General features: G+C 41.8%; 4 protein-coding genes across 8 annotated transcripts in view; 2 read left to right on the top strand and 2 right to left on the bottom strand.

The window, feature by feature from the left end:
- Positions 1 to 5667, bottom strand: part of gen1 (GEN1 Holliday junction 5' flap endonuclease) — a 6448-nt gene extending 781 nt beyond the window's left edge. The window contains exons 1-13 of the mRNA XM_076013623.1: positions 5267 to 5667; positions 4948 to 5146; positions 4692 to 4868; positions 3986 to 4096; positions 3817 to 3890; positions 3642 to 3727; positions 3303 to 3453; positions 2989 to 3025; positions 2826 to 2906; positions 2601 to 2731; positions 2450 to 2511; positions 1447 to 1596; positions 1 to 664 (exon numbers count right to left, since the gene is read on the bottom strand). The exon at positions 1 to 664 is cut by the window's left edge and continues 781 nt beyond it. Of these exons, the coding sequence (XP_075869738.1) occupies positions 1 to 664; positions 1447 to 1596; positions 2450 to 2511; positions 2601 to 2731; positions 2826 to 2906; positions 2989 to 3025; positions 3303 to 3453; positions 3642 to 3727; positions 3817 to 3890; positions 3986 to 4096; positions 4692 to 4868; positions 4948 to 5146; positions 5267 to 5427 (2084 nt within the window). The 5' untranslated portion in view covers positions 5428 to 5667. The remainder of the gene's footprint in view (positions 665 to 1446; positions 1597 to 2449; positions 2512 to 2600; positions 2732 to 2825; positions 2907 to 2988; positions 3026 to 3302; positions 3454 to 3641; positions 3728 to 3816; positions 3891 to 3985; positions 4097 to 4691; positions 4869 to 4947; positions 5147 to 5266) is intronic.
- Positions 5668 to 5863: 196 nt separating this feature from the next.
- On the top strand, positions 5864 to 8399 carry ppil6 (peptidylprolyl isomerase (cyclophilin)-like 6). Of its 2 annotated transcripts, XM_076013630.1 has the most exons (8): positions 5873 to 6121; positions 6221 to 6316; positions 6648 to 6836; positions 7348 to 7410; positions 7486 to 7633; positions 7753 to 7812; positions 7903 to 8038; positions 8138 to 8399. In XM_076013630.1, exons 1-8 carry the CDS (start codon positions 6044 to 6046, stop codon positions 8286 to 8288), a joined length of 921 nt encoding a protein of 306 aa, XP_075869745.1. In that variant the 5' UTR covers positions 5873 to 6043; the 3' UTR covers positions 8289 to 8399. The 2 variants fall into 2 exon arrangements, with proteins under 2 accessions (XP_075869744.1, XP_075869745.1); XM_076013629.1 differs by having other exon boundaries at positions 5864 to 6121; positions 7753 to 8038.
- Positions 8400 to 8561: 162 nt separating this feature from the next.
- Positions 8562 to 17924, top strand: cd164 (CD164 molecule, sialomucin). 3 transcript variants are annotated; one of them, XM_076013632.1, is made up of 7 exons: positions 8562 to 8700; positions 8807 to 8906; positions 9569 to 9649; positions 12959 to 13021; positions 13279 to 13389; positions 14382 to 14468; positions 14558 to 17924. In XM_076013632.1, the coding sequence occupies exons 2-7, from the start codon at positions 8837 to 8839 to the stop codon at positions 14728 to 14730; spliced, it is 585 nt and encodes a 194-aa protein (XP_075869747.1). In that variant the 5' UTR covers positions 8562 to 8700; positions 8807 to 8836; the 3' UTR covers positions 14731 to 17924. The 3 variants fall into 3 exon arrangements, with proteins under 3 accessions (XP_075869747.1, XP_075869746.1, XP_075869748.1); XM_076013631.1 differs by lacking the exon at positions 8562 to 8700 and having other exon boundaries at positions 8723 to 8906; XM_076013633.1 differs by lacking the exons at positions 8562 to 8700; positions 13279 to 13389 and having other exon boundaries at positions 8723 to 8906.
- Positions 17925 to 20752: 2828 nt separating this feature from the next.
- On the bottom strand, positions 20753 to 24800 carry cep57l1 (centrosomal protein 57, like 1). Of its 2 annotated transcripts, none has more exons than XM_076013563.1 (11): positions 24555 to 24800; positions 23860 to 23995; positions 23605 to 23754; positions 23397 to 23518; positions 22964 to 23077; positions 22793 to 22870; positions 22548 to 22634; positions 22404 to 22472; positions 22056 to 22318; positions 21383 to 21527; positions 20753 to 21229 (listed from the first exon to the last, which is right to left on the bottom strand). In XM_076013563.1, exons 1-11 carry the CDS (start codon positions 24573 to 24575, stop codon positions 21035 to 21037), a joined length of 1380 nt encoding a protein of 459 aa, XP_075869678.1. In that variant the 5' UTR covers positions 24576 to 24800; the 3' UTR covers positions 20753 to 21034. The 2 variants fall into 2 exon arrangements, with proteins under 2 accessions (XP_075869678.1, XP_075869677.1); XM_076013562.1 differs by having other exon boundaries at positions 23842 to 23995; positions 24555 to 24799.
- Between the last annotated feature and the right edge of the window lie 712 nt (positions 24801 to 25512).

The raw sequence follows: 25512 nt of genomic DNA, 5'->3' as shown, positions 1-25512 counted from the left end.
GTGTCACTCTTGCCATGGAAATGTCCACTCAGGATGGAGTTTGAATCAGACGACTGAGGGGCTAACTCACTGAGAAGCTGTTTTGAGACCCCATTATTTCGCACCTCCATCTGGTCTACGGCTCTAGCCGTGTTCCTCATGAGAACCCTGTCTCTGAGAGGACACTCTGTGTAGGAGAGCTCCGCCGACAATTTGAAATCTGCCTCTCTGACGTCACTTGACGTTTTCACTTCGAGGCTCTTTGTTTCCTTGACTTCACCGTCTGCCACTTTGCTCAGCCGGGGCTCCGTAACGTGGTTTGAGGCCGACTGAGGCGAGGACGTGAACGACAGAGCATCCCAGTCGATGTCGCTCAAGTGTAGAGCTTCAATCACAGACGACACTGACGGTGAGGCCGAGGCTGCGGAATCAGCCTTAGACCTGGGAGTTCTTGGTCCGTCACACAGGCTGCTGTGGTCTTTATCTGACTTCTGCTGCTGTTTATGGTTCTCTGGAGTGTCCAGGATGATCAGCACTGGGTCATTTTTGTTTGAAACTGTACTGAGGGGCTTCGGAGGAGGAGGAGCCACAGAGGAGCCCTGAAGGTTCATCTGAGCCAAGAGATCTGAAATACCATCTGAGACTGGATCAGGGGTTTTCTCCTTTTTCTTTTTTGACTTCTTTTCTGTAAAGAGGATTAAACAGGGCATCAGTTTGAAACCATCTAGAAGACATTTCAGTGGGAATTAATACGTAATTCTTATCTACTTTCAAAGGTAGCTCATATTAGAAAATCTGTATTTACATCTGCTTAAATTTGAAACAACCTGCATAAAGAGACATTTGCTGTAATTCTTCCTTATCAGCACAACTGATGCACTGATCATGCCACTTAAATCACAGTGCCAAGAAACATCCAACATGTTGGTATGATTCACACAAGATTTGCACATTTCCATTTAGGAGGCCTGAATCTCATTTGACAATATCCGATGTCACGTGCTTTTCTAATTACATGTTAATGTACCGGTGGGGGAAAAAAATCTAGAATTTGGTCTCTGGATTCATCTAGTATAAAACAAACTTTTAATAAATAAGGCCCCCGCGAGCGGATTTTTTTTCTTGATTAAAATCTCTTTCAGGCTCTTTTCTTTCTTTTTTTTTTTTAGCATGTGATCTACAGGATTGCTGGTGGGTTGTGAGGGCAATGCATGATCGACAGTAGGTGACAGCGAAGACCAGGAAAGACACCTCAGGTCTGCATCAAAAGCCTTTGGGTGTGAAGTGGTCAAGCTGCTAAACTCTGCATTTTCAGGCGTCAGAGTTGTTGCAATGGACACTCTTGAGAGACGAGACGCCTTTGATCAGGATGAGCTTGCAGTGTGGGAGGCTTTTCGAGGGCGCGCTACACAGTGTTATTTTCAAAGAAGATATGATGGAATTCTTAAATTCTTATTCTGTTCTTACTGTTAGCCTTGTTCTCTTCAGCTTGGGCTTTGTCCCTCGTGAAGCTCTCCACCAGCTCGGGGTACGCCACACGGACTAAAGACTCTTCCTCCACCGTCCTCACCTCATTTTGGTCCAGTGTCGGCTGATCCTCAGGAAAAACATAATGTTCTGCCAGAGGAAAAGGATCACTTAGTACGGAAATTAAACTTTAAAAAAACAAACAAACAAAAAAAAAGAAGCTGCAAGTACCAGTTATTGAAATTATCTGGCATTCTGGGATTTCCAAGTGGAAAAATCCACTTAAATATCTGCCGTCAGATCAACATTTATTAAAAAGATGGCTTATAACTGAAATTAAAATAGAAGCAATTGTGCCCTCTTTTGTCATAAATAATGAATGCACTTAAAAGTCCTCTAAGACACAATTTTTCTTGCTTTTTCTTGATAGGTTTTGAAAATATATTATTGTAGGTGTATGAATATTCTGCATTTTTAATTAAATAAAATATGTTGCTTTAAAATTTTCTCTGGTAAACCTTGATTTCACTCTAATCCTTAAATCAAGTAAAGAAAATTACACAACCTATTTGGACTGCGGACAGAATTGCCATGGTTAGCTTGTGTGTGACAGTTTTATTTAGTCCAGTGAGTGACAGTAGGATCAATTTTGCTAGCAAAGACAGGCAAAGCTTTTTATTATTATTTTTTTTGCTCCCCAGCTAGTCAAAGCTGTTAGCCGAGTGGATGTCGACATGCTAGTTTTCCCAGCCTTGGGAGGAAGCCGTTTTAGCACCTCGCGCTGTGGCTGATCCGACACCTCCAAGCCCCACCTCACGGCAAGTCACTAACAGACTTCCCGGTGACGAGCACCCAGCACCCTGGCCTGCACCTAGTGCAGGAGTCGTGTCAGTCATGCCACAGGATGTTTTCTTAAATAAATTTCTTTTTTCCCCCTTGACTGTGAGAAACAAGGATTATTAACCTAGTGTGAAAATAATCCTTCTTGGGGGGTCAAACTAACCTGGTGTGTTCCAGATAACTTCGTAGCAAGAGATGGAGTTCCTCACCCTTGGTTTGAGTATCCTACAGGAAACATACATTAAAACCTTTACTCATAATGACACCCAAGAGTTTTTCTTGTTTTTTATTTTTGAACTAATTTGAGTGACTACCTGATGGGCTTGATTTGACAAGACATTGCTCTCCCACATTTTTTGTTCATTAACTCTGCGTAGGTCATCAGGACTAAAACCTTTTCACTGGTGTAATGCTTCGGCCACTCCATCTTATCATAGGAAAATTTCTAAAAAACGCAAAAAACATATTTTGACCACGTTAGATGCAACATAATTTGGAAGAATATGGCCCGAAACGGCTATTCAACACAACCCTCTTACCTGCATCAACAATAAGTTTGGCTGTCTCCTCTTGAAATGGGACACAGGCCTGTCCTTAGAAGTCAGAAACTCTTGAATGATCTACACAGTGCAGTTCAAATGTTAAAATCCAACACTTTATGTTTTGGAAATAAAAATAGACAGCTGAAAAAAACAGACGTACCTCTGTAAAGGGGAAGTGTTGACTTGCCACCGTTTTCCTAAATTGGAATTTAAACACTTTAAATAAGAAACACCTCCAGAAGCATTTGATTGGTTTAATCAACTAAGTGCAAAACGCAAATATCAGGCAGGTTAAATGAGTCAAGCATTTTGAAAGCACTCAGTTAAGCTGCTTCAAGCAAAATTATAAATGACTGAAAACAAAAGTATTGTATTAGCAATTAAATGCATCTTTTTGTACTTGAATGTTATTTGTATTTTCCCAACTTTTTTTTTGCAATCTTAATTAATTGACAGTGCAAAAACACAACCCACTTTTTGATGTTTGCTTCAAAGGACAAGGCTTGCCGAGTGTGTTCTTTGAGGTGCCAGTCACACGGACACTGGTAGTCAAAGTCCTGAGGTTGACAGAAACGTTTGCTCTCACAAAACACGCAGCCGCCTCGCTCATGAGCCTTTGCCGAACCTGACGGATAAAGGAGACGTGTCAAAATAAAACTCTAAATCTTACACGTTACTGCAACTTTTGAGGAAGTTCGTCAGCATGAATCTCTCACGTAGGTGCATGTTTTAGCATTATGAGGTAAATCCTGCGTCCCGGCTCATATCGGGACTAGAAACACGGGACGCACTTCAAAGCAGGACACCGCTCACCTGGATGTCGACACACTTGGCAGTGAGGTACTTTCTTTACAGTGACGACTGACACACTGGTGTTCTCCTCCTTCCACTGGCTGAACCTGAGCATCATGACCACAGATTAAAATGTACACATGGAACGACAAACGGTAATCTGAGTCCAAAAAGGCAGGAACACATAATGTCCTACCGCTGCAGAAGTGTTGTTCCTTTCAGCATGTGGATAAGCCTCATCGCATGCTCTTTACCAACACCTGCTATACCCTACACGGATGAATGCTGGTGTTCAGCTCACATAAGCCAGACATGTGAGACATTTTAACATAGCAAAATAAGAGATCACAGCTCTTCCCTTGTACCTTAGGAATGTAATCGCAGCCAAGGAGAATAGCCAGGCCGACGAGATTCTCTCTCGAGAGCTGGAGTTCTGTCTGCACTCGTGAGGTTCTGTAACAGTCCACCTGAGGGTCCTACATGGGGAAAACATTTGGAGGGGAAAATACTTAAGAGTTGCGGTTACACAATCAATATCCCTGAGGAATAAACATATGAATAAGTTATAATGACGAAGAATATGCCGTTCAAATTAGAAGGTATAGGTAAGAAAAAAATATCAAGCGAAAAACCTTATCTAATCTAATCTATGACAAAAAAAACAGTACACATTATAAAGGGCAAGGCAAACCTAAGCAAATAACATTGCAAGCCATTGATTGTTTATGAGACTGACTCTACCAATTAAAGCCATCATTTTCAAGCATCTGCACCTGAAATATTTACATACTATTCCTTTTGGTATAAAAATCTTTTTTGATTGAAAGTTTCCGAAAGGACAAGAAATGGAATTCACTTATTTTACATTAAAAATTATGATATAACATAAACTAGAAAAAAACAAACAAATTCTGACTAATGTTCTGAAAAAAGCCAATAATGTGTAAATCACGTCTGTGTGCAAACTCGCAATTATAACCAAACTCACATCCTGTCATCCGATATTTGAGGTGTAGAAGATGATCACATTGCTTTACACATTGTGGATGAGCTGACCTCCACCTCACGTACTTTACTATTCATGTTGAAGTTTCTGTAAACGGTCTGGGCCCCATATATAAAGGCATCTCCGTCGTTGGTGATGCAGCCGTCCACCACTCCCTGTGAGTCCAGAAAGGCACACATGGCCTCTGCCTCTCCAGCAGCTGTCACCCAGGGCATACCCAGGAAGTCCAACATCTCTGCACACTAAGGAAGAAGGAGGAGGGTTCCTTACAAACATAAGCAAGGGTGATTGCCTTTGGTGAGGCGTCAGACAACAACAAACCTCTCGAAGTATGGCGTTAAAGCGCCCTCTGCTGATGTTTGCGTTAGCCTTTGGAGCTGATGCCTTTTGGAATCCTCCATATCTCGATTGAGTCCTCTTGCTCATCGTCTCTGCCTTCAGTTTAGGGGCTTCTCCTTCCATCACAAACACGAGCTTTACCCCCATGAGTGTGAGAGACGAAACCCGGAAAAACAAATTCCTGGACATACGAGACCATCACTTGTGTTAGCTATGGGTAGCACACAAACAACACGACACGGGTTTAAATTATGGCCTTTATCCCGATTGTAAAGTAGGATTAATAACACGTAACATTTACCTCAGGTGGGGTTTGGTCACTCTTCCCATCATTGCTTGAACGTGTTGGGCCTCGCACACCCATAAACTCAGGTCGACAGCTAGTGTCTTTCCGCTTAAACTGTACAGAGGAACCGACTCCCGAACTGGCTCGACGATGGACCATAAATCCTGAACCCCCATAGCTACACCAGTGTGTTTTGAAAAGGGGTTAGCGTATTGGAGAACTACTTAAAAAACAAAACAAAACAAAAAAAACACGACTGCGCCAAAACACAAAACAATGGCGCAGAGCATTCAAACCGTGGCGCCGCACGGGCCACATTCCATTTAGTTTTAGCATGTCCTACTTGTTGTTTAGAAGACCTGCTTAGTTTCATAAAATGTTATTTTTCGCTGATAAAAAGCAGCACAACTAAGTCAATTAGTAAGTCAAGTATCACACACGCATATATAATATTTTATATGCTTGAATTATTTTTTGAAGTTGGTAAAAAAAAAACAAAAAAACTAACCGATCTCAGCCGGAAACTCCTACGAATACGTCATATTAAAGCGACAACAGAAGCTTGTTGCCATGGATACAAGCGACTATTTGTGTGTGTCGCCTTCACTTGAAAGTTAGAACTTAAAAGTCATAGTTCTGACTTTCCTGTCTAGCTTGCAGCTCGCTTCGCCTGGTAAATCAGAACATGGAAATGGAAGAATTCTGAGAGGGTAGCGGATTGCGACGCTGTGACAACACATTCGGAGGAACAATTCCTGATGGTTGGTCTTTGAAAAATAAGTCTCTGTAGCCATGGACTCAAAAAGACAACTGGAAATTGTAGGTTTAATTACAGACCACAGACTTATAGTTGCCAAATGTGTTGCAGAGGTAAACTTTTTTTTTTTTCAACTAACTTAAATTGACACTTTTTGTGTTATAAAAATGTCTCAACTGTTTGCCAACAACTCTTTTGAATGTGCTCACTAGGGACTAAAACGGGAGTTTCCCGGAGCATTTGAAGATCCAAAAATCCAGCCATTTCTTGAATTGGACTGGGACAATTATCTGTCAAATAAGAAAAAGGTAATTGGTCTGAGAAACGCAAGACTAACCCAAACACAAGTATATTAAGTTCCAGTGAAGTTTTATGATGAACAACAACAACAAAATAATTCAACAATTATTGCATTATTAAGTCATTAGTGCAAAGGTTGCATTTTAATTAGTCAGCTGACGCAATACAGTACTTACAACAGTGTTGAGCACTGCACTAAAAAGTGTTACTTAAAAATAAGATTTTACCAAACACATTATATGTGTTTGGTAAAACTTCAGTATACTGAAGTTTGATGCAATGCGGTCGCAGACGTAGTCAATAAACAATACATTTGTTGCCCAACACTTTTGTGTGAAGGAACTGAGTGGTGAAGTGTGGGGCTACTCCAGCAAGCTGATGTGTTTCCTGAACGGTCTTCTCCTTGGTAATGAGAAGGATCTCTGCAGCTGGGCCAGGACCAAGTGGGATTTTTCTTTCTCTCAGCCAGAGGATTTCTACATGGCACTCTCCCAGGATTACTACTCCAAGCACCTCCGAAACACTGGGGCAAGTCAGAGAAACTTGAGTAGTATGAAGTTATTTTTTTCTTCCACTACTACAAAGCTTTTCTTGAAGACTAATTCATATATGAGAACAAAGAGACAGTCAGAGATTTGTTACTTTTGTGCGCAGTAAAATGACATTCAATGCAACAAAAAACATACATATAGAACAAGATGATGTCAAACAACAACCGCTTTACAAGTGCTGTTAAATTTTGCAGCGGTGCAATAGATGTTACAGTTCCAGGAAAGACACTGTTCCTGAAGGTAAGTGCACAAACAGCCTGTGACCCAGAGAGGGGTCCACAACGATGTTGTGTCAGCTTTTTCTGAGGAAGGGCAGAGTAGGCCGAGTCCACGTCTGGGAAAGCAACACCGACAATTATCAGTAGTTTTTCCTTCATAGGCCAAGTACTTCCTGTCCTGTGAAGCTGCCATGGACACGCAGGATGCAGCTACAGTGTTGATTGCAACTGTTATTGTTAAATTTACTGTTCTCTGTTCTTTGATTACAGCATGACTTTGTCTTCATGGATATTGAGATTGAGGGAAAGGCAGTAGGAAAATTATTATTTGAGGTATGAAACTTCTTTTTAACTTTGCTACAAATGTTTTTGGCCTTGATAAGTGATAAAAATCGTCTATTTCCTTAGCTGTTTTCAGATATTTGCCCAAAGACGTCAGAAAACTTCAAGGCTTTGTGCACAGGAGAATGTGGTTTGTCACAGAGAGGCTTCCCACTCTGCTATAAAAGCTCTTTGTTCCATCGTGTGGTGCCTAATGGCTGGCTGCAAGGAGGAGGTACACCTGCAAAAGTCCTGCATCTCTGTTTTACTATTGTAATGGATTTCATATTGAAATTGTTTGGATTTATCCAAGTGCATACATTAAAATCGAATGTGATTTTGTGTGATTCGTAGACATTTATCCTGAGAGAAAAGGCAATGCAGGGGAGTCTGTCTATGGAAAAACATTTGAAGGTAAAACCAAACTTTTAAACCTCTGGAGGAATCAACAGAAAAGAGTAAGAATGCATTGTGTTTATGTGCGTTCGTATTTTCTTGCTCTAGATGAGAGCTTTGCGGTGCTCCACAACAAAAGGGGAATTCTTGGGATGGCCAACAAGGGTCCTCACACCAATGGATCTCAGTTCTACATCACCCTTCAACCTACACCCTGGATGGACAGGACTTTTGTTGCCTTTGGGTTTGTTTCCCTACAATTACTCAAATTGTCAGTTCTGCATATGACCAGCTTTCTCATGTTTGTTTTAAAACAATTTTTGTTTTTTAATTCTTATTCCAGACAACTGGTTGAAGGTATTGATGTCCTCAGGATAGTGGAGGAGATTGCGACTTTCAATGAACGGCCTATTTTTGAATGTAAAGTTGCAGAATGTGGAGTGCTTGAATTTAAAGGCCCAGAGATATACACATACTCTTCATGTGATATATGATTATATTTTGTTTTCTGTATTTGAGTTTGCAAATATTTGCTATCCCTTAAAATGTGGACTATGTTTGCGGTTGTCAGGTGTTGATAATTTGGATTAAACTACATAAGCAGATGCTTTCACCTTGTTTGTTTTGTGTCTCTGGTCATGTAAAGTAACTCCTATTGTTCGGATGGCAATTTTATGACCCGTCAAGATAATGATCAACGAAGAGCACAAGCACGAGTGAACGCCCGAAAAGTCTGACAAGATGAACCTCTCCGGCGGTTCCCGTCAGCGGACGTCACCTTACAGGCGTGCCGACGTACACATGGCTCTCCTTGCCCCGCCCTTCGGGGGAAGTGCCACATGACCTGTCAAATAGGAAGTGAGGAACCGCAGTGGAATCAGCAGCATCGAGCAGAAACGCAGGACGGTGAGCAAGCAAGCAAGCAAGCAAGCAAGAAAGCAAGCCGTGGCACCCTCCCCGAGTCGCATTCGACGCTACTCTCGAAATAACTTTGTTTTTTTGGTTGCTGAAGGAGACCGGCGTGATCACTTTTGTCGCAGTCATGTACACGAGAGTGGTGTTTTTCGCCGTCATCTTGGCTTTAGTTGGCGCATCAGCCGCTGATGACACAGGTAAGTTTGCGACCTCATTGCGGAGCTAGCGGCTAAAGCTTCTCAGCGGCTCGGCAAACACATCCGCGGTTAGCCCGCTTCCAACGCCACGTTCGCTCACTGAAAAGACCACAAGATGTTTTTTCCCCCTTTGACGGTTGTCACATAAATTTGTTAAGAATGAGAAAATGTAAAAAACAAACAAAAACAAAAACAAACAAAAACACATCGGCTTCATTTCCGCGCTGTCTAGATATATCCAAGTGATTGGATCCGGCTAACGCTTTAGCCTTTTAGCAAGACAGCAATATTATCTTTCAGAATCAATTTTTTTATTGAGGTGGTCGCAGTCACAATATTGCCGTAACCGTGATAGTCAGATCCGGTTAATCGAGTACCAGATACCAGATCAGTGTGTTATGCAACCGCCTTGCAATACACCCGCCGTCGCCTCCCTATTGTGACATTGTTTTTTTCCCTCTCAAGATGAATTACACCGCTGTTTTGGGGAGTTCGTTTATGCTGAAAAGACGTAAAAATAATCCGTCCCAAAACGCGGGATCCCTTCTCAATTTCATCGTAACATCTGGGGGAGCTCCAGTTTTGTTTTCTATCACACACACGGGAAGTTGCTATTATTGACAGTACCCAGTACTAAATCTGATGCTTGACTTTTGACACAGATCCCTGCGAACAATTTTCAAAATGCGAGGACTGTCCAGCACGAACACCATCTGACTGTCAGTGGGCCACCTGCTCAAATGGTGAGTATCTGTCTGTGGATGTTACTCTGCATAACCATGGGCATTGTGTGGGCTGATGGGACGCATGACGTCTGCGCATGGGGGAAGAATTTATGGCACTGGATACTGGCTTTTGGATGGAGTCACATCAATTGTCATAAAGCTGGAGCTGGATTGGTCTTGCCTGCCTCGCCTGGTATGCATCACTACAGGGTGAGGAACATGAGTGGGGCTGAAGTCTACAAGACATAGCTTGAGGCTATGCATATTTTCTGAGCGTTTCAACAGGTTTTGAAAAGTGGGGCAAGCTAAGAAGTAACAGATTCACTCACATATTGTTAAAGTATGTTTTATGTAAAATGAGGCGCCTGTCTGTAGGCCTGCCAGTTGTAATAAAAGTAGGCAACAATTTCGTAAAATCAATCTATTTCCTTTACAAAACCGCCTGACTTACTGCCTCCCATGTTATCAGCTGCTCTCATTTTGCTGTCATGGTTTGTCTTTTGTAGGTCAGGAGGAGGTGCTGGTTGTTCTCATATTATGTTCTCATTATCAATGGTTACAAGGGTGTGTGGTACCGGTGGAAGTCAGCAAAATCTTGCATCAATAAACCGTAGGTTCAGTCAACAGATGCCAACAGAACTGCTTCAGGAAAATGCTATTTTCATAGGCTTAAAGTTCAATATTTTCTAAGTGTTTCATAAAGTTGAGGTTACAGACTTGGAACCTTCTAGGTAAGGAAACAAAATCATTGTCTTCTGTGACTATGACCTGTATATCCTCAAGGGGCTTTGGACGAGGGAGACTAAAGTTCAGGGTATACGCCGAGTAACCCAGAGGAACCAAGTGACCGGAAAACGATGAGCAGGAGAGGAAGTGAAAGGGATGTGTGTCAGGAAGCCTGCAATATCGCAACGTAAGAGAAAACAGAAGGAAGAGGAGAACAAAAGTGCAATGAGAGGAAAGTGTGTGCGGATCGGAGCGAAGATAAAGTCGATGGGCCTCGTTGTTCTTTTGATATATGCATGGGGTGCACTTCAGGACGCAGGAACGCTTCAATTTGTTCCTGCTGGTCCACACGATGACTGATAGCGCATGGTGTATTTAATCTAATCCCAGCGAGCTGCTTGGTGCAAGCACAGAAAAACAAGACAAACGCCTCATTCCTGTGTCACCTCACAAGGGAAGGCACTTTGCTTATTCATAAGCAACAACCTGCTGGAAAACTTGCAGAAATGGAATTTCCGTTTTGATGTGAAGTGAACCACGTCTTGATAAGGTGGACGATCAGGTCGGCTCCGGAGTGGCATGACCGCAGCTATCACGCTGTCTGTTTAGTGCTGTGTTTCTGTTATTACCAGATCTAGCCTTGGGCTAGAGATTTGTGTGTAAACAAAAGCCTTGGCGTCAGAAGTGCACATCACCACAGCCCAGTGTTTAAACACTCCAATTAGCCAACACGTGTACAAGCAAGCGTCTCAAAGTACGGGCCGGAGCCCGTGGCTAAGCCGGCTCGCCAAGATGCCGCCCAAGAGTGGCGAGCCGTCCGCTCCGGGCTTTTTGTTGCGCCCGGCTCGACGCGAGTGGAGCACGTGGTGCAGACGATGGCGCTATTTTGAAAGAGGGTGAGAGTTGGTCCTAACGTTCACAGCTGCCTGCCAGATAACAAACAGCCCTATGACCCAGTGGAGAGCAGAATGTTTAAAAAAAAAAAAAAAACTTCTACACCAGTGGGAGGAGATGACGGTTGGGTTGTATTGCACTGAGAGTGTGGGAAATGTTGGCACCAACCATTTCAAGAGTGGCCCAATCTTTCTCAAAATCACAGTTGTGTGTGTGTGTCAGGGGTGAAGGGAGGGGGGTGTGGTCAGTAACCAAGGAGAGGAGAGGTGTCACTGAGGTGGCCATATCACAAAGCGTTGACTTCTAGCATGTTTTTCCTTGGAACCTAAATTTCGCAGTGATGAGGGTCCAATGTGACCAATTTTTACATTAGAGAACAGTAAAAGCACCCTAAACATTTATCTTCTGACTTTAAGTTGACTTATAATGGTTCACATTTCAACTCTTTTCTTTTTTTTCAAAGTTTAAAAGTAACTTGTTGTAGGTATATTATGGCCATCACAGTATCTACAGGTGAATTGCTCTTTCCTGCCACTACACTGTTTTAATGACATTAACAACCCCTGTAAAACATGTTCAGTTAATCGCGACTAATTTAATTTAGTCGATTAAATTCTTAATCGACAATTAATCGATAATCTATTAATTGCTAACATCCCTAACTGGAGCAGTTGAGGCTGGTTTTTCCCCCCCAATATTCTCAAGGTTTTATGAAAACACGAGTAAAATGAGTTTTGCACAAGATGTGGCCTTGTGCCATGCAATCAAGTTCTAACCCGGTATGGTCGATTTGAGAACGATTGAGAAGCTGCATTTTCCAAAGGAGGGTCAACGTAATGTTCATCAGCTGCAACAGCTGGCTAGTGAGGTGTACAAAATCTTAGCTTCAGCTCCAACCACATCTAAGTGACACAAGTGAAACTGTAATTCACGGCCTTTTGCAACTAATAATCATGGAAGGGCAGCTATTTGGCCCTTGCTTGTGTCCAAGGCAAGTGCACAAAAGACGCATGATCCACCGCAGAGTAAAGTAAGCGCAGCCCCGAGTGCTGTGGAAAATCTGACAGACGTGTGAGTCACATGTGAATCTTTTTGTATGAAAGGTGCCGCAGCATTAACAGACTCAAGTCTTGATGTGAGTCATTAGGTCCTGGTGCACACACTCTACTTTGATAGGTAAATGGCAGAAGAGCATTAGACACAGTTTCCTTTAGTTCCTTTTGTTCTTCTTGTAAAAACACAACGCGCTCACGTTTCCGTCCAAACAATGCAGCGTTCTTTAGGAACTGAACGCCCTTCCTCTTAATAATACCCAAGTGTCGAGGTTCTGCTTCTGACAGCTGAACCTCGACGGCGTCTGCGTGGAGTTGATCCCGCTTTGTCTGTGTGCCCGTGATCAGTCAGGGTTTCAGAATTTATGGCAAGGCAAAGTCCTTTGCAGTCGCAGTTAATCAGCAACCTGTTGGCACAATCAAAACTGTGCATCATTCAACTGTGCCTCATAAAATCTATCCAATTCACGCTCTCCATTTCAAATTCCCCCCCAAAAATTAACCCCTACAATTGGATGTGAGGTATTTTATTGACGGATAACGGCCAAAGTACTGTGACGGTCTGACACTAAGTCAGACGTCACCTGTTTTTAATAAACTTGATTTTATTTCAGGCGTCGCGATATTTAACTTATGAAACTTTTCTGTTTTTCAGTTACTGGCTGTGTCAACGCGACTCTTTTTCAAGCCAGCAACTGCAGCGATGTAGAGTGCACTGGTAAGTCGACCAGCGCAGCAGGCCTTAACATCGGAACAGAAAACTCACACTCCTTATTAACACAGTCTGTGGTTTGCAACCATGTTTTGGGTCCAGCTATGCTCTAAAATGTCTCTGGGTCTGTCTTTCCACTCACCAGTAACACCTGTTTAAAAATGTGTGATGAGCCGGCAATGTTAAGTGTTTTTTTTCCCCCCTCTGGTTTTGGGTATTTTGTGTTGCTTTTCCCCTCGTCTTGGTGTTGGTTCCCTGTCCAGCAACTTCATCCACCCTTCCACCAACCAGCCCTACTACCCCTACACCCTCCTCTACCGCCGCACCTACCTCGCCTACCGCCTCGCCTACCGCCCCGCCTACCACCTCCCCAGGTAACGATCCCAAATAACTGCTGTTCCTCTTTGCTGAAGCCCAGGTTAACAGGTGTAAAGGCTTTGGAGGCCTCTGATCGTTTGTTCAATCCGAATGAATTTCAGCGGAGCTAATTGTGGTCTTTTTCGCTACAGTTTTTTTTTTTTTCTTCCGTCGTGAAAAATGTATCCAACACGCCCGGATGGAAGTCAAACGTTTAATCAATGTATCGTCGGTTGACACACACTGGACCATTGTTGAGATAGATTGCGGAAGAGACTTGCTCCACCCAACCGATTTAGGGCCGTGCCGCCTGAGCTCTCGCTCGGTGACACGCACCATTGTTTGCTCAAATAATCTTCAAGATCAAAGTTCAAATTTTGCAGTTCCCAACAACGTGCACAAATAATGCACAGCAAAGCACATAAACCACCAGCTGTACCTTCTTCGTAACCATGGATGTATTATAAATACTGCATACCGGACTGGCAATATGACGGCACGCCATATCTTCTCAGTGGCCACTCAAGGTACTGCAGCAGAAGAAAAAAAAACATGGGCCCATAAAGCATTTTTCCCATAGACCACAATACAAAAATAAACGCATTTAAAACTGCTGACAAGGATGACTGGCCTGAAATGCGATTCATGGCAACTCTTTCTATTGTAGATTTTTCAGTTCTGGTCTTTGAGTCGTAAAATGACAAAGGCCAGAAAATCACCAGAAAAGTTTTTATTCTCAGCTGTGCAGCTCGTTCTGATTGGCTGCGTCCTGACATGTCTGTAAGTGACGTCATCCAGAATCATTCTGATTGGCCAAATGGGATATGTGACTTACAGAGAGCAATGATGTGAAGAGACACTACTGCGCATTGCTCTATGGGCCCATTAATGTGGAAGTCAAACTTTTTCAGAACCAGGAAGTTAAGAGCTGGTAATTGTGTCAACGTTCAGCCAGTTTTATATGATGCTGGATGACGCAAAGGCCAATGATTCTGACGCTACTATGCAGGTTCAACAGCAAATGTGACGGTGACCACCGTTGCTCCAACCAGTGTCAATTCTACCAACTCCTCAACGGTTTCCGTCCCGACTACGCGTAAGTGGCGCAACTGAACGCACGCCGTCCTGCCGCCCATCCTCCAGAACAATTCCATTCCGTTAATCTTGTCTCGTTGCGACCCGCAGCTGCGACCAACACCAGCACCACGGCAGTCGTCCCCACGGGCCAACCTCACAAGAACACGTTTGACGCCGCGAGCTTCATCGGGGGAATCGTGCTGGTCTTGGGCCTGCAGGCCGTCATCTTCTTCCTCTACAAGTTCTGCAAGTCCAAGGACCGCAACTATCACACCCTTTAAGGTGCCCGCCACGCCCCCGGATCACTCGACCATCTCCCACCACCGACCACTGCAGCCTTCAGGAGAAGACCCCCCCCCCCGCCCCTCTCGGCACGCACTCATCATGGCGAACTCAAACAGTGTTTTAAAGCGAGATATATAAATGTTTTTTCCTTCCTCCTTGGGTATTTCTATGCTTGTGTCACTTAAGGCTTAGGTCTATATGAGCGCTGCCATTGTGTTTCTTAATAATGCATTAAGGGAGGCCTGTGTGCATGTTTGTTGGCATCACATTCGTTTTTCCACCCAAACGGGCCTTTTGTGGTATGACATTTATGCTTTGCGCAAACAGCTTCATAATGGAAATGCTACTCCCACGCCCTTGCATTAAGACATTCCGCAAAAGCCGTTTTTTTTATGGCAATTTTTTAGGTCTACACCTCTTTTTGTTAGTCTTCGAATGTACTGAATGTGTTTCATGCATAACGGTAGACTTCCCTTCGCTGCTTTTGGCGTAAACGGCTGCAAACCGGTGGCTTAACCATCGTTCATTTGTCTTAGGACTGAAAACACTGTTTGAGTTTGAAGCTTTAAAAAAAAAAAAGATAAAAAATTGCGACGACCCAACGATTGGGTTTTGCTTTTAACCTGTCAAATTGAAGACAGATTGCCAGTCCCACCCCGCCACCCCCCACTTTGCCGCTACATCATCATTGTCTGTTAGGTGACGTTCAGGAGAAAGGGGTTGCTTGTATTTCAAGGGAAGCGAAGCAACATCAAATCATCTGATAACACACGAGGGACTGAAAAACCTCGGGACCGTGTTTCATTTCTGCTTGCCATGCACTTCAAACTAGTTAGCCCCAACTACCACTAGAGCAGTCTAATGCAATAAATTATTAGTCAGTCTAACTTTCAATACACCATCTGTCATTTCTGATCATAAATGACAATAAAACATAGCCAAAATCAGCTTGCTAAGAATGAGCTAGCTCTGTGGCGCCGTGGCCAGAACGAAAGATTGGAATGTATTTATATATGTAATATAAAATATAGTGGATCTAAGATTTTTTTTCACTTCTAATAAAAATAGATCTTGGTTTAAAAAAAACAAAATGATGAGCACCATCTAGATCTGGATATTCATGGCAGTGAAGTGCCTTTAATGTCCAGGAAGACCTAAAGAGAGACAAAAATGATTTTTTTTTTTCTGTGTAAAGGCCAAAGTGTGATCAGTAGTTCACGTTCTTGGAAAGAAACTGTATCGCGGTGCTGATATCGGTGGTGAGAACCGTAGTATCCCAGCTGGACTGAAGAACCTTTAGTTGACCAATATAGTACATTGTAATTCCCCCGAGGGCCTTAATTGGTGAATATTGTTTTTTTGTTTTTTTTCCTTACCTTGTCTAATGAGGACTATATATTGTGCATGAAAATTTCTTCCCTATGGTGATCTTTTTGAGGGGAAAAAAAAAACTTCTAAGGTGGACTCTTGGTTTTTTTGTGCCCTGCAAATGAAGAACCAGCCAGCAGAATATTTTGGGACCGCTATGATTTTTTTGGCCTTAATTTTAAGAGCTTGAGCATCGTAGAGCATGTTGAGCTAAACACTGAATGTGAAAGTATTGGTTCAGGTTAAATTAGCATTTGCGTTTGTTTCTTTCGTGTTACTTTTCAGAAGGATGAAGTGCTGAAGCTGCAACAACTCACTGGCCGTGCTAGATCTAGATCACTCATTAGCTCGTTGCTAACTGTGACCCCCACCCTACTCGCAAATGCCCATGTTTTTTTCCTTTCTCTCTTTTGTGCCGTCAGTAACAGTTTGAGGAGAGGCTAAATGAAGTGTTTCGATCAGTTCCTTTTGCTCGGAGCGGCTTGCAAATGTTTTTTTTCTGTTTTTATTTTCTTGTGCATGCTGGATGCTGAGATGTGCAATTTTTCTGTTTTTTTTTTGTTTTGTTTTTTTTTCCCTCTTTCAGGAATTCAACTCACTTTAAAAACCACTTAAGCATGTGTGATTAGCCCACGTGCTAGTCGCAAAAGGATGCTTCGGAAGTTGTGTGTGTTCGGTCAAAGTCCCCACTTTTTTTTTTGGCATGAAATTGAGCGTTGCACTGACAAGCTTGATTTTGCAACTTTTTTGTCTTTGTAAATGTTGAAATCATTAAGCCAAAAAAAAAAAAAAAAGATGCCTGCGTAACCGCTCAGTCTCAGATATAGTTAATGAATGATCATCTTGTCTTCTGTGAACACAAAATTGTTAGAAAATCCAATTCCTTTTTTTTTTTCTTTCTACCTTCTTTGGTTGTCCTAGTTCAGGATGATGTGGTTCCTGGTGCGCACCACTAACACGCTTCTACAACCTGCTCACCTGGTGGCGCTAGGCTACGGCCCAAAGACCCAACTTTGGAGCGAAGGCGACGTGGTTTTGCCTTGACTGCGCTCATCTGAATGTTGAGAGCCTTTTGCGGCCAGGTCTTGGGGAGAAATTCTCGACTGTCATCCCCAGCAGTCGTGATTCACAGTGTGCAACCCACTGGATCCAGTCACGGCGCACTCTAGTTTTCAATCGTGCGACTGCATTCCTTGTGAGAGCAGCGTCACATGTTGGACTTCGCAGTACGTCCAAACACCTCTGGAATCCGTGCATGCCCATAGATGCCCATTGTGTTTCCCCTAGTGTCCTGCTTCTTCTGCAAATCACCCACTCAGTCTGTGCGCACCCCCTTAGGAAAAGTGCCTTAATCAGTTACGATCCATACAGTGTATATTGTAGTTTGTAAAGAAAGAATAATATGCCACATCTATTAAGTATGGATGGGACTCAGCACTTTCAGACCCACATGAAGTATTTTTTCTTTTTTTCTGTTTTGTCTTCTGCTCAAATGTCTGTTTTGTCACTCTCGGCCTTAAATTCATGATCAGGCTTTTCTTGCTACGTTCGCACACTAGTTCCACGTTCCATGTTACCTTTGCGCCAGAGGTCGCCTGTTTTGGAGGTACGATTTTATTTTTCTATTTTGCTGCTGCCACACAGCCATAACATAGACACTATCAGGTGCCACAGTTCCCCCTTTCAAGATTTTTTGTTTCTTTTTTGCCCCCCAACCCCACCCTGCACTCAAACCTTTTGTTTTGTGCCTTGTTTTCTAGTGTTGCCTTCTAGTTTGTCTGGAAATGTAAAACCAATAAAAGTTTGATTATTGTTAAACCGATCGCTGTCTCTATTCACTATCAATTACAAAACTCAAAACAAGATGCTAAACATCCTGGTCAGGGGATATGTTGGGACATATGTGTTCCTTCATCCATTTTCTATTCCCTGCTTCCACGGGATGCTAACCCAGTTGTCATGAAGTGGAGTCATGGTACAACCCGGACAAGTTGCCAGTGCTGGGCCACACTACGGACAATTTAGGCCGGCCTGCATGTTTTTGGACTGTAGGACAAAGCCAGAGTACACAGAGAGAGTCCACACAGACACAGGGAGACCGTGCAAACTCCACACAGGAAGAGCCCAGGATCGAACCCACAACCTGGTTGTTGGGAGGCGACGGTGCTAACCACTGCACCACCATGTTGCCCCATGCAAGTTTGATTGTTAGTTAATATTATAGATGTTGTTTTGGCAAGCTATGCTTTCAAAATGCAGGGGAAAAGTTGCTAATAATTTCTTATACAATCACAATTGAAAGTGTTTTTTTTATAAGCAGGAAAAACACCATCCTAACAAATTCTCTTCAAAATAATGTGCAGGACAGATTGCCAAAGTGTTGGACCCAAGCTACACAAGACAGGTCCTAGGTTAGCGTGAGTCATAAAATAAATAAACTTTATTATTCTGGTGTTATTTTGACTTAAGTAAATGGTTGCATGGTACACAATTTGTTTTCATGATGTCAATGAATATTACTCCCCCCCCCACCATTAATTTTTTTATATTGTAAAGAAATATGTGTATTTTTCAAAAATTGAGAAATTTTGAGCGGTTTTGTCACTCTGGGTTTTCCCTTCACTGACACACACACGCACGCACACACAGTTTCAAGGGTCACAATGAGTTCCTGCACACACAGCAAATAGCTCCAAAAGAAAATAAACAAGTTGCCGCAACTGTCAAAATAGTCTGAGTTCCTACATACGTGACTACATTCACATTTAAGTGTGCGCAAAGTGAACGGATGTGTCACAAACCCACTTTTATTCTCAAAGTGGCTTGTAGTCTTCTCGTGTGGAACATTTCCACAACCAAAAAGTTTTATGTCAGACTGTTCACTGCTTCTTCAAAAATCCAGTTTGGCCTTACTGCTTAAACTAATGTTTGGTTTTAGTTGTGGAAGCAAAATAAGTAACAGTTGAGTTTTCTCCTTTCTTGGGGACACATCATTGTAAGGAAACACGAGTCAAGTAAATTTTGCAAAATATGATAAATGGACATATCTACTTATTTGTAGTTGGAAGCACGGACAAAAAACTGCTTCCTTATCAGTTTGCTGAACTTGCAGAAAACAAAGATGCCTAGTCACACTGTATCCAAGCAGCAGCAGGGTCAGACGGCTGGGGAGTGATCGGGATGTGGGAATAGTGGGGTCTTGCATTGCCTCGCCTAACTAGATTGTGACGTCCAGTCATGCTCTGTAATTCAATATGGGAGCACAGGGAAACAATGCATCAGGTTTAGTCTGTTCCACTTGTACACGCAGCAGCTGTGAACTCAGGTCATGCCAAGAATACCACGACCAAGTTTCACAAAATACTGAATACTAAAAAAAAAGCAGACATTAGCAAGAATAGAGTATTTTTGCTCCAGACATGGCCAAAAGTCGAGGTAGTATTCAACTTGTGATGAAAGTGGTGAGCTGACAAGGACAATTTGGGTTGGAACTACTGCTTTGTAAGTTTATTTGGGGGAAAAAAATATACCAGAACTGCAACCTAATGACACAAAAATAAAGTCTTTGGAAATCGGGAGAGAAGGTGTAAGAGTTCTCACAGGCTGTTCTACATGAGTTATTCTTCCCTCTAACAAGTGCCCAGATACATGCAGGCCTCTGCCATACCAGAAATGTCTGTCCAGCCGTCAACAGAGAGTAGCAATAGCTGCCATTGTTGAATTTGAGTAGACTGAATATTTTTTAACAGAGTGAAACAGCAACTTCCTGCATGAAAAAGCAGATCTCTCTAGTTTTACCAGAGCGACTGAAACCACATCCGCCCGTCCTGCGGTCAGGTTTTTTTTTTTGTCAGGTATCCAGCAGGCAGCTGTTGCAACAGAGGTCAAGAAGCAAGCCAGGCTGCGAAAGACTTAAACAAAATAGGACAAACGACATTTAATCCATTAAGAGAGAACTTTTTTTTTTTTTTTTTATTGTATTATCGAAAAATATGAAAGCAAAAGGCGCTTTAGTTGAACAGTTTGGATAAAATTTCTATTGGAAGAACACTGCCACCTAGTGGTACCAAATCCAAACTCCATCTCACCCTCTGCGAATTCTACTCTCATCAACTACTTCCAGTCCTCTTTTTCTACAACCTCAAATCTCCTCTCGGTTCTCTTTCCAAGTCCTATTTACCACTTCCAACCTCGGCATCCTACCGATATATTCATTGTCCCTCCCCAATCTGGCCTCTCTGGCTTTACCCCCAAACAGGCTCTCTCCTGATGATTCCTTAAACAAAACAATGCTTTCAGAGACAAGAGTTGAAATGTTTCATTGTAATTGCTAATTTAACCCCCCCCGAATCAGTTTCATATCCTGCGTTTTTGCTGCAGCTAAGCATTAGTTCCACTGTTGTTTCACACGGACTCTCACCGTGACGCACATAATGCCAACGTAGGTATTTTCCATGTATCGTTTTACTTTTATACTCACTTTAGACGTTTTTGGTGGTTGAAGAACGTTTATAAAGGACAAGTTGATTCTGTTAAGTCATTTCTTTCACAATTTCCAAAAACAGTTTCATCAAATTGACGAAAAATAATTGATACAATACAACAAATATTATTAGCAGCAGCTCTGGACAAAACTACACATAAAACAAATAGAGAGCATAATATAGCTTTATTAAAATGTTTTAAAAATATATTCCTCAACATTGGTGTGACTTAAGACCATGGTTCATAAACAATACACTGTGTACAAAGGTCCCAACAATATTTAATTCAGGCACTACACTTCTGAGAATTGAGTACCACCAAACACACTTCATTACACATTCATTCATGACTCATCTTTATTGCTATTGTTGTCAATATATATATTTCACAGTTGTTTAAACAGTAGTCGTATCAAAGCCTGTCCCCAGTCCCCACCCCCCAGCAACATCATGATTCCCATGAGAGGTCATCTTGTGTCAGTCTGTTTCTGAACTTCTGAGCCTCTCTGAGTAGCTGCAGGTTGCCGACAGCGGTCCCGCCTTTGTTTCCTTTATGCTGAGCCTTAGCAGGAGGCTTCGCCCCGTACGTGTTTTCGGCTGCGGGTCTGTCGCTGCACGGTTGGCTGCTTGTCAACTTGTGGACCTGGGTGGAATAAAACCATGAATGAAATCAACTAACATTTGAGAGACTGGGATACTGTTAATTAAAATGGCAACTTTTCAATTCTATAAATATAATAATACAAGTTTACCATCTGGAATTGCATCTTGATATGAAGACCGATAATACACGTACCATCTGCTGGTGTTTGCGGAGCTTTGTGATCTGAGTTCCCTTCTCTTCCATCCTGATGACCAGCCTCTCCAGTTCTTTTTGCAGGTCTTGCTTGTGCTTGGACTGTTGAGTGGCATCTATCTGACCCACCAACTCATGATATTCGCTGTGGGAGGTGGGGTGCCACAAATGACTAACTTGACGGAAAAGTTTCACAAATCCTTTGGACTTTGCTCATACTATATCCATCGGGTAAAATGAAACTCAGTTGGCAAATTTACAGAGGCGACCGGATGAACGTTCGGTTGATCACGTTTAAGTGAACCGATCATATTTTGTTACAAGTTGAGACAGGTAGCTCCAGCTCAAGGCATCTTATAGGCATCAATTTAATGAAACTACTGAGAATGAAAAATCAATACCAGTCTGTTTAGCAGTAGCTCGGCTTCAAATTACTTCTTGCATTTCTTTCTCTGAGATTTGAAAAAGGAGCTTGCAGCAGGTGCTTCCTTTTTTCACCACAAAATAACGGAAGCCAATTGTTATAGAAAACCAATTCTGACTGAAAATGCTTTTCCTGGTTGGCAAGCTGGACGAGCGAGATTTTAGAATGGGAATTTTGGCAATCGGCTGCCATGTAAAATGAATGAAGGGAAGCAAAAAGATGGAAAGAAAAAAAAAAAAAAAGACTTACAAGCTCATTTGTCCCAGCTCGTCCTGCAGAGCCAAAAGCAGGTCTGACAGTGAGCCCAGTGGCTGATGTTGTTGTTCAATCTCTCCGTCATGCTCACGAGGACACGAGGAAGATGCAGGAAAGGCTTTTTGAAGGTTTTTCCTGGCTCCATGTCCGGATCTGTGCAGAGCACTGACCCGCTGACACAGCTGGGGCTGGTGATGCTTCATCATGTGAAGTATGCTTTGCATGTTGGCATGGACTGAGTGGCTTGGGCTTGTTGACTGGATAAAGCACAAAATAGCAAAAGTTACTGTAAGCCCGATAATAACAGAATGACATCAGGTAGTTTATCGGAAAGGATCTTACCGTTCCTGTGATGAAGGGTATTTTTTGGTGCCTTGGCCCAATTGAGGAACGCATTTCTGACTCTGGTTTCTGAGGTAAGAGACAGGTAATGTCACTAACACGCTGGACGCTGACAGCATGTTGTTATATACAGAAATAAACTACCTTTGGGGTCTTTTTTGTTTTCTTCTTTAGTTCCTCAGTAGCTACTGGTACAGGTAGATGAAGACTCGCCTCCATCTCCTCTAGGAGCTGAAGACATATTAACATCATCCACGGAATTCATGCAAAGCTCACTCAAATTTTTTTTTTTTAAGTGTCATCACAAAGAAAACATTGGTGAAGTGAAATTTGCAAGAAGAAAAATTATATATATGTATATATATATATTTATGTATGTGAAGGCTGACCTTGTCTGCTTTCTTTTGCACAAGTTGACGTTCATGCTCTTCCTTCAGAAGTCTTTGCTCCAGAACCGCAAGCTTTGTCTGCAAAACAAATGACGATGCAATGTTTGTCGTGCTGATTTTGCCTGTCATCATCACATGCTGATATTTCTCATTTGGAACGCAGTGGATTACCTCTGCTAGTGCTTGCGTTCGACTCAATTTGACACACTCCGATTCCAGCTTTTCCATTTTCTCACGCTGAGCTTCATTGTGCGAGTTGCTTGACGGCTGATTCTGCAGTAAAGACTTTCAACGAATCAAGCAGAATAATATGTGTTTATCCATGTCTTTAAATTACATACCACAAATGCAAGTAGCGCCCACATCTGACATTAGGTGTTTGATCATGGGATTTTTTCTCTCTCTCTATATAATATTTAATCTATGTTATATTTATATATTTTTTTGTTCATTTAAGTATTGCATTAAGTTCATATAGGACATTAATTATATATACTGACTATTTCAAATATATCTAAAACAAATAATATTTGTAATTTAGGTCATTGAATTACAAAGAAAGGTTTAAAGCATTTTTGACCATGTTTATTTCCCCTAGAAATACCTGATTCTCCATGAGACTAATCCTCTCCTTTTTGACACTTTCAACCATTTTTTTCATGTAGTCCAGCTGCTTTTCTAGAACTTTACATCGTGTCTCTGCAGACTGCAGCTTTGAATCCAACTCTGTAAACAATAGACACAACAGATGGAACATATGAGAGAAAATCAATCATTGAAAATGTCCCTTGTTTACTATTGTTGTCACTTACCTTTTCTACTAGACTTTTCTGTCTCAGGCTGGGCGGTGGCTTCTGGTTGAATATTCTGGGAAATGTCTTGGTAGCTCTTCTGTGCTTGCATCCTTTCGACTTCCAACTTCCTTATTTTCTGCTGAAGGGTCTTCAATGCATCAACCACAGCTAAAAAAGCAAGACAGAGAAAATTCAATAATAACAAACGTAAACAATAGATGAGACTAACATTTTTCCAAGCTTCTTAAACCTTACCCTTGCTGTCAATATTACTTTTGTTTGGGGACACCATAGAGGTGCTCAACCGTGGCTCCTCACAGAAGTCCAATGGCCTCGGCATGGGAAGAATTCTCTCTGGAGGCTGGTAATAGCTTCCAATGTAACTGTTTTTGGAGGGTGAATCTAAAATCTACAGAAAATAGTGCTTTTTTTTTAGTAGCTGAAAAACAGTGCAACATAACAATTAGAGCGAAAATGTTATACCTTGCAATGAATAAATAAATAAATATTGTCTTCCTTATGTACAATAAATCAACCAAAAATACAGTTTTTACCTACAGAATTTGATTAAAACACCAGTTACTTAATAGAGAAACAAACCAGACGAGCACTCTTGTGACAGTTTAATCATCTAGTCATAAGTTTTGCATCGCAATTCGCACAGCAATTATCGAGTCATTATTAAATTAGCAGTTTAAGAACAATGTCTTGTATTATTGCCGCGCATCCAGCATCCAAGAACAAATTCATGGTTACGCTTCTAACAGCACAAAAAATATTTTATTGCAACCAAAACCAAATAGTAGGTTTAAAAAAAATAAATAAAAATAAATACCAAAAACATTTGGAAGCGTTTTTCCCAAATCAAATGGCAACCAGAAATTAGCGATTTTCAATAATGCTAAAAAAAACCCTACTGCGTTAGCCATATAAACAGCTATACATTGAAAAACTGAAAAACATCTTACCTTGTCGTAATTAGGATCCATTTTGTCGCGGAGTGGGAGGACAGTGGCATATGCAACGTGATAGTTTCACTGTTGGAATAATTTTCCAAAAGGTTTGGCGTATCAAACTGAAGGACCTGTATACGTTTCGCCACAGCTATTTGAACAGTCCGCACCTTTTAAATTCCCCCCAGTTCTGCCGCCCTGTCACAATGGTTCCGCTTTCTTACCATCTTGTACCATTCCATTACCTAATCAATGTAAGTTAAAAAAGAAAAAAGAAAACAAAAAGTCAACCATGAATGACAATTTGCTTTTAAAGGACTTCATTTAATATATATTTTATGAATCAATTGCTTACATAATGAAGTCAGCTGTGATTAAGCTTCTTCTTTAACGGAATCCGTTATACACCCTAGTAAGGTGTTAAAAAGTGCCTGCCTAAATTGATAACTTAGTCAACAGTGAAAATTTCGCTTCAAGTGGAAAATATGCGAACTCTCACTGACTGAGGACCCAACTTCAGCGTCCTCATATGTCCTTTTGGTCGGCGAAAAGGGAAGTTGGGTTGCCTCATATTGATAAATGCCCTTATCTTGCTTAACACTAAATTGTATGAACTCCTTTCGATCATTCCAGCAACGTGCTTTTTAGGGAAAATCCCTCAGTGTAAACAGTTGCACAACGGTACGCAAACATCCCGCTGCAGCATATTCCACCGTGTCTGCAATGCTGCACGTGGAAATTGACTCATGTGCCGAGTAAAACATTGTTTTATGCCCTGTTTCATGTCCACACTTATCCATCTTAAGCAGCCTGTTTTGTTGAAAGGCACGTTGGAATCCAAATTCGAACGGTCGAACTTTGACAATTATTGGCATGTAGTGGCATTAAACGTTGCGGATGAAAAACAAATGACTTCAAATTTAAATTAATTGCTTCTGTTTTTTTTTTTTTTTAATTAATTTATTAATTATTA

This window comes from Nelusetta ayraudi, unplaced genomic scaffold (genome assembly GCF_046127955.1).
Source record: "Nelusetta ayraudi isolate G7.1 ecotype Tasmania unplaced genomic scaffold, CSIRO-AGI_Nayr_v1 ptg000151l, whole genome shotgun sequence".
Taxonomy (NCBI): Eukaryota; Metazoa; Chordata; class Actinopteri; order Tetraodontiformes; family Monacanthidae; genus Nelusetta; species Nelusetta ayraudi.
The sequence above is the reverse complement of the archived record's forward strand: the minus strand, read 5'-3'. Positions and strand labels throughout refer to the sequence as shown.

Coding starts and splice junctions, on each gene's coding strand:
- ppil6 (XM_076013629.1), top strand. CDS start 6,044: ATGGACTCAAAAAGACAACTGGAAATTGTAGGTTTAATTACAGACCAC. Junction 6,837..7,347: donor AGCACCTCCGAAACACTGGG/GCAAGTCAGAGA, acceptor CTTTGATTACAG/CATGACTTTGTCTTCATGGA. Junction 7,634..7,752: donor TGGCTGGCTGCAAGGAGGAG/GTACACCTGCAA, acceptor TGTGATTCGTAG/ACATTTATCCTGAGAGAAAA.
- cd164 (XM_076013632.1), top strand. CDS start 8,837: ATGTACACGAGAGTGGTGTTTTTCGCCGTCATCTTGGCTTTAGTTGGC. Junction 8,907..9,568: donor ATCAGCCGCTGATGACACAG/GTAAGTTTGCGA, acceptor CTTTTGACACAG/ATCCCTGCGAACAATTTTCA. Junction 13,390..14,381: donor CCCGCCTACCACCTCCCCAG/GTAACGATCCCA, acceptor GCTACTATGCAG/GTTCAACAGCAAATGTGACG.
- cep57l1 (XM_076013562.1), bottom strand. CDS start 24,575: ATGGATCCTAATTACGACAAG. Junction 23,996..24,554: donor TGGATCCTAATTACGACAAG/GTAAGATGTTTT, acceptor TATTTTCTGTAG/ATTTTAGATTCACCCTCCAA. Junction 22,635..22,792: donor TGCAAAAGAAAGCAGACAAG/GTCAGCCTTCAC, acceptor ATATGTCTTCAG/CTCCTAGAGGAGATGGAGGC.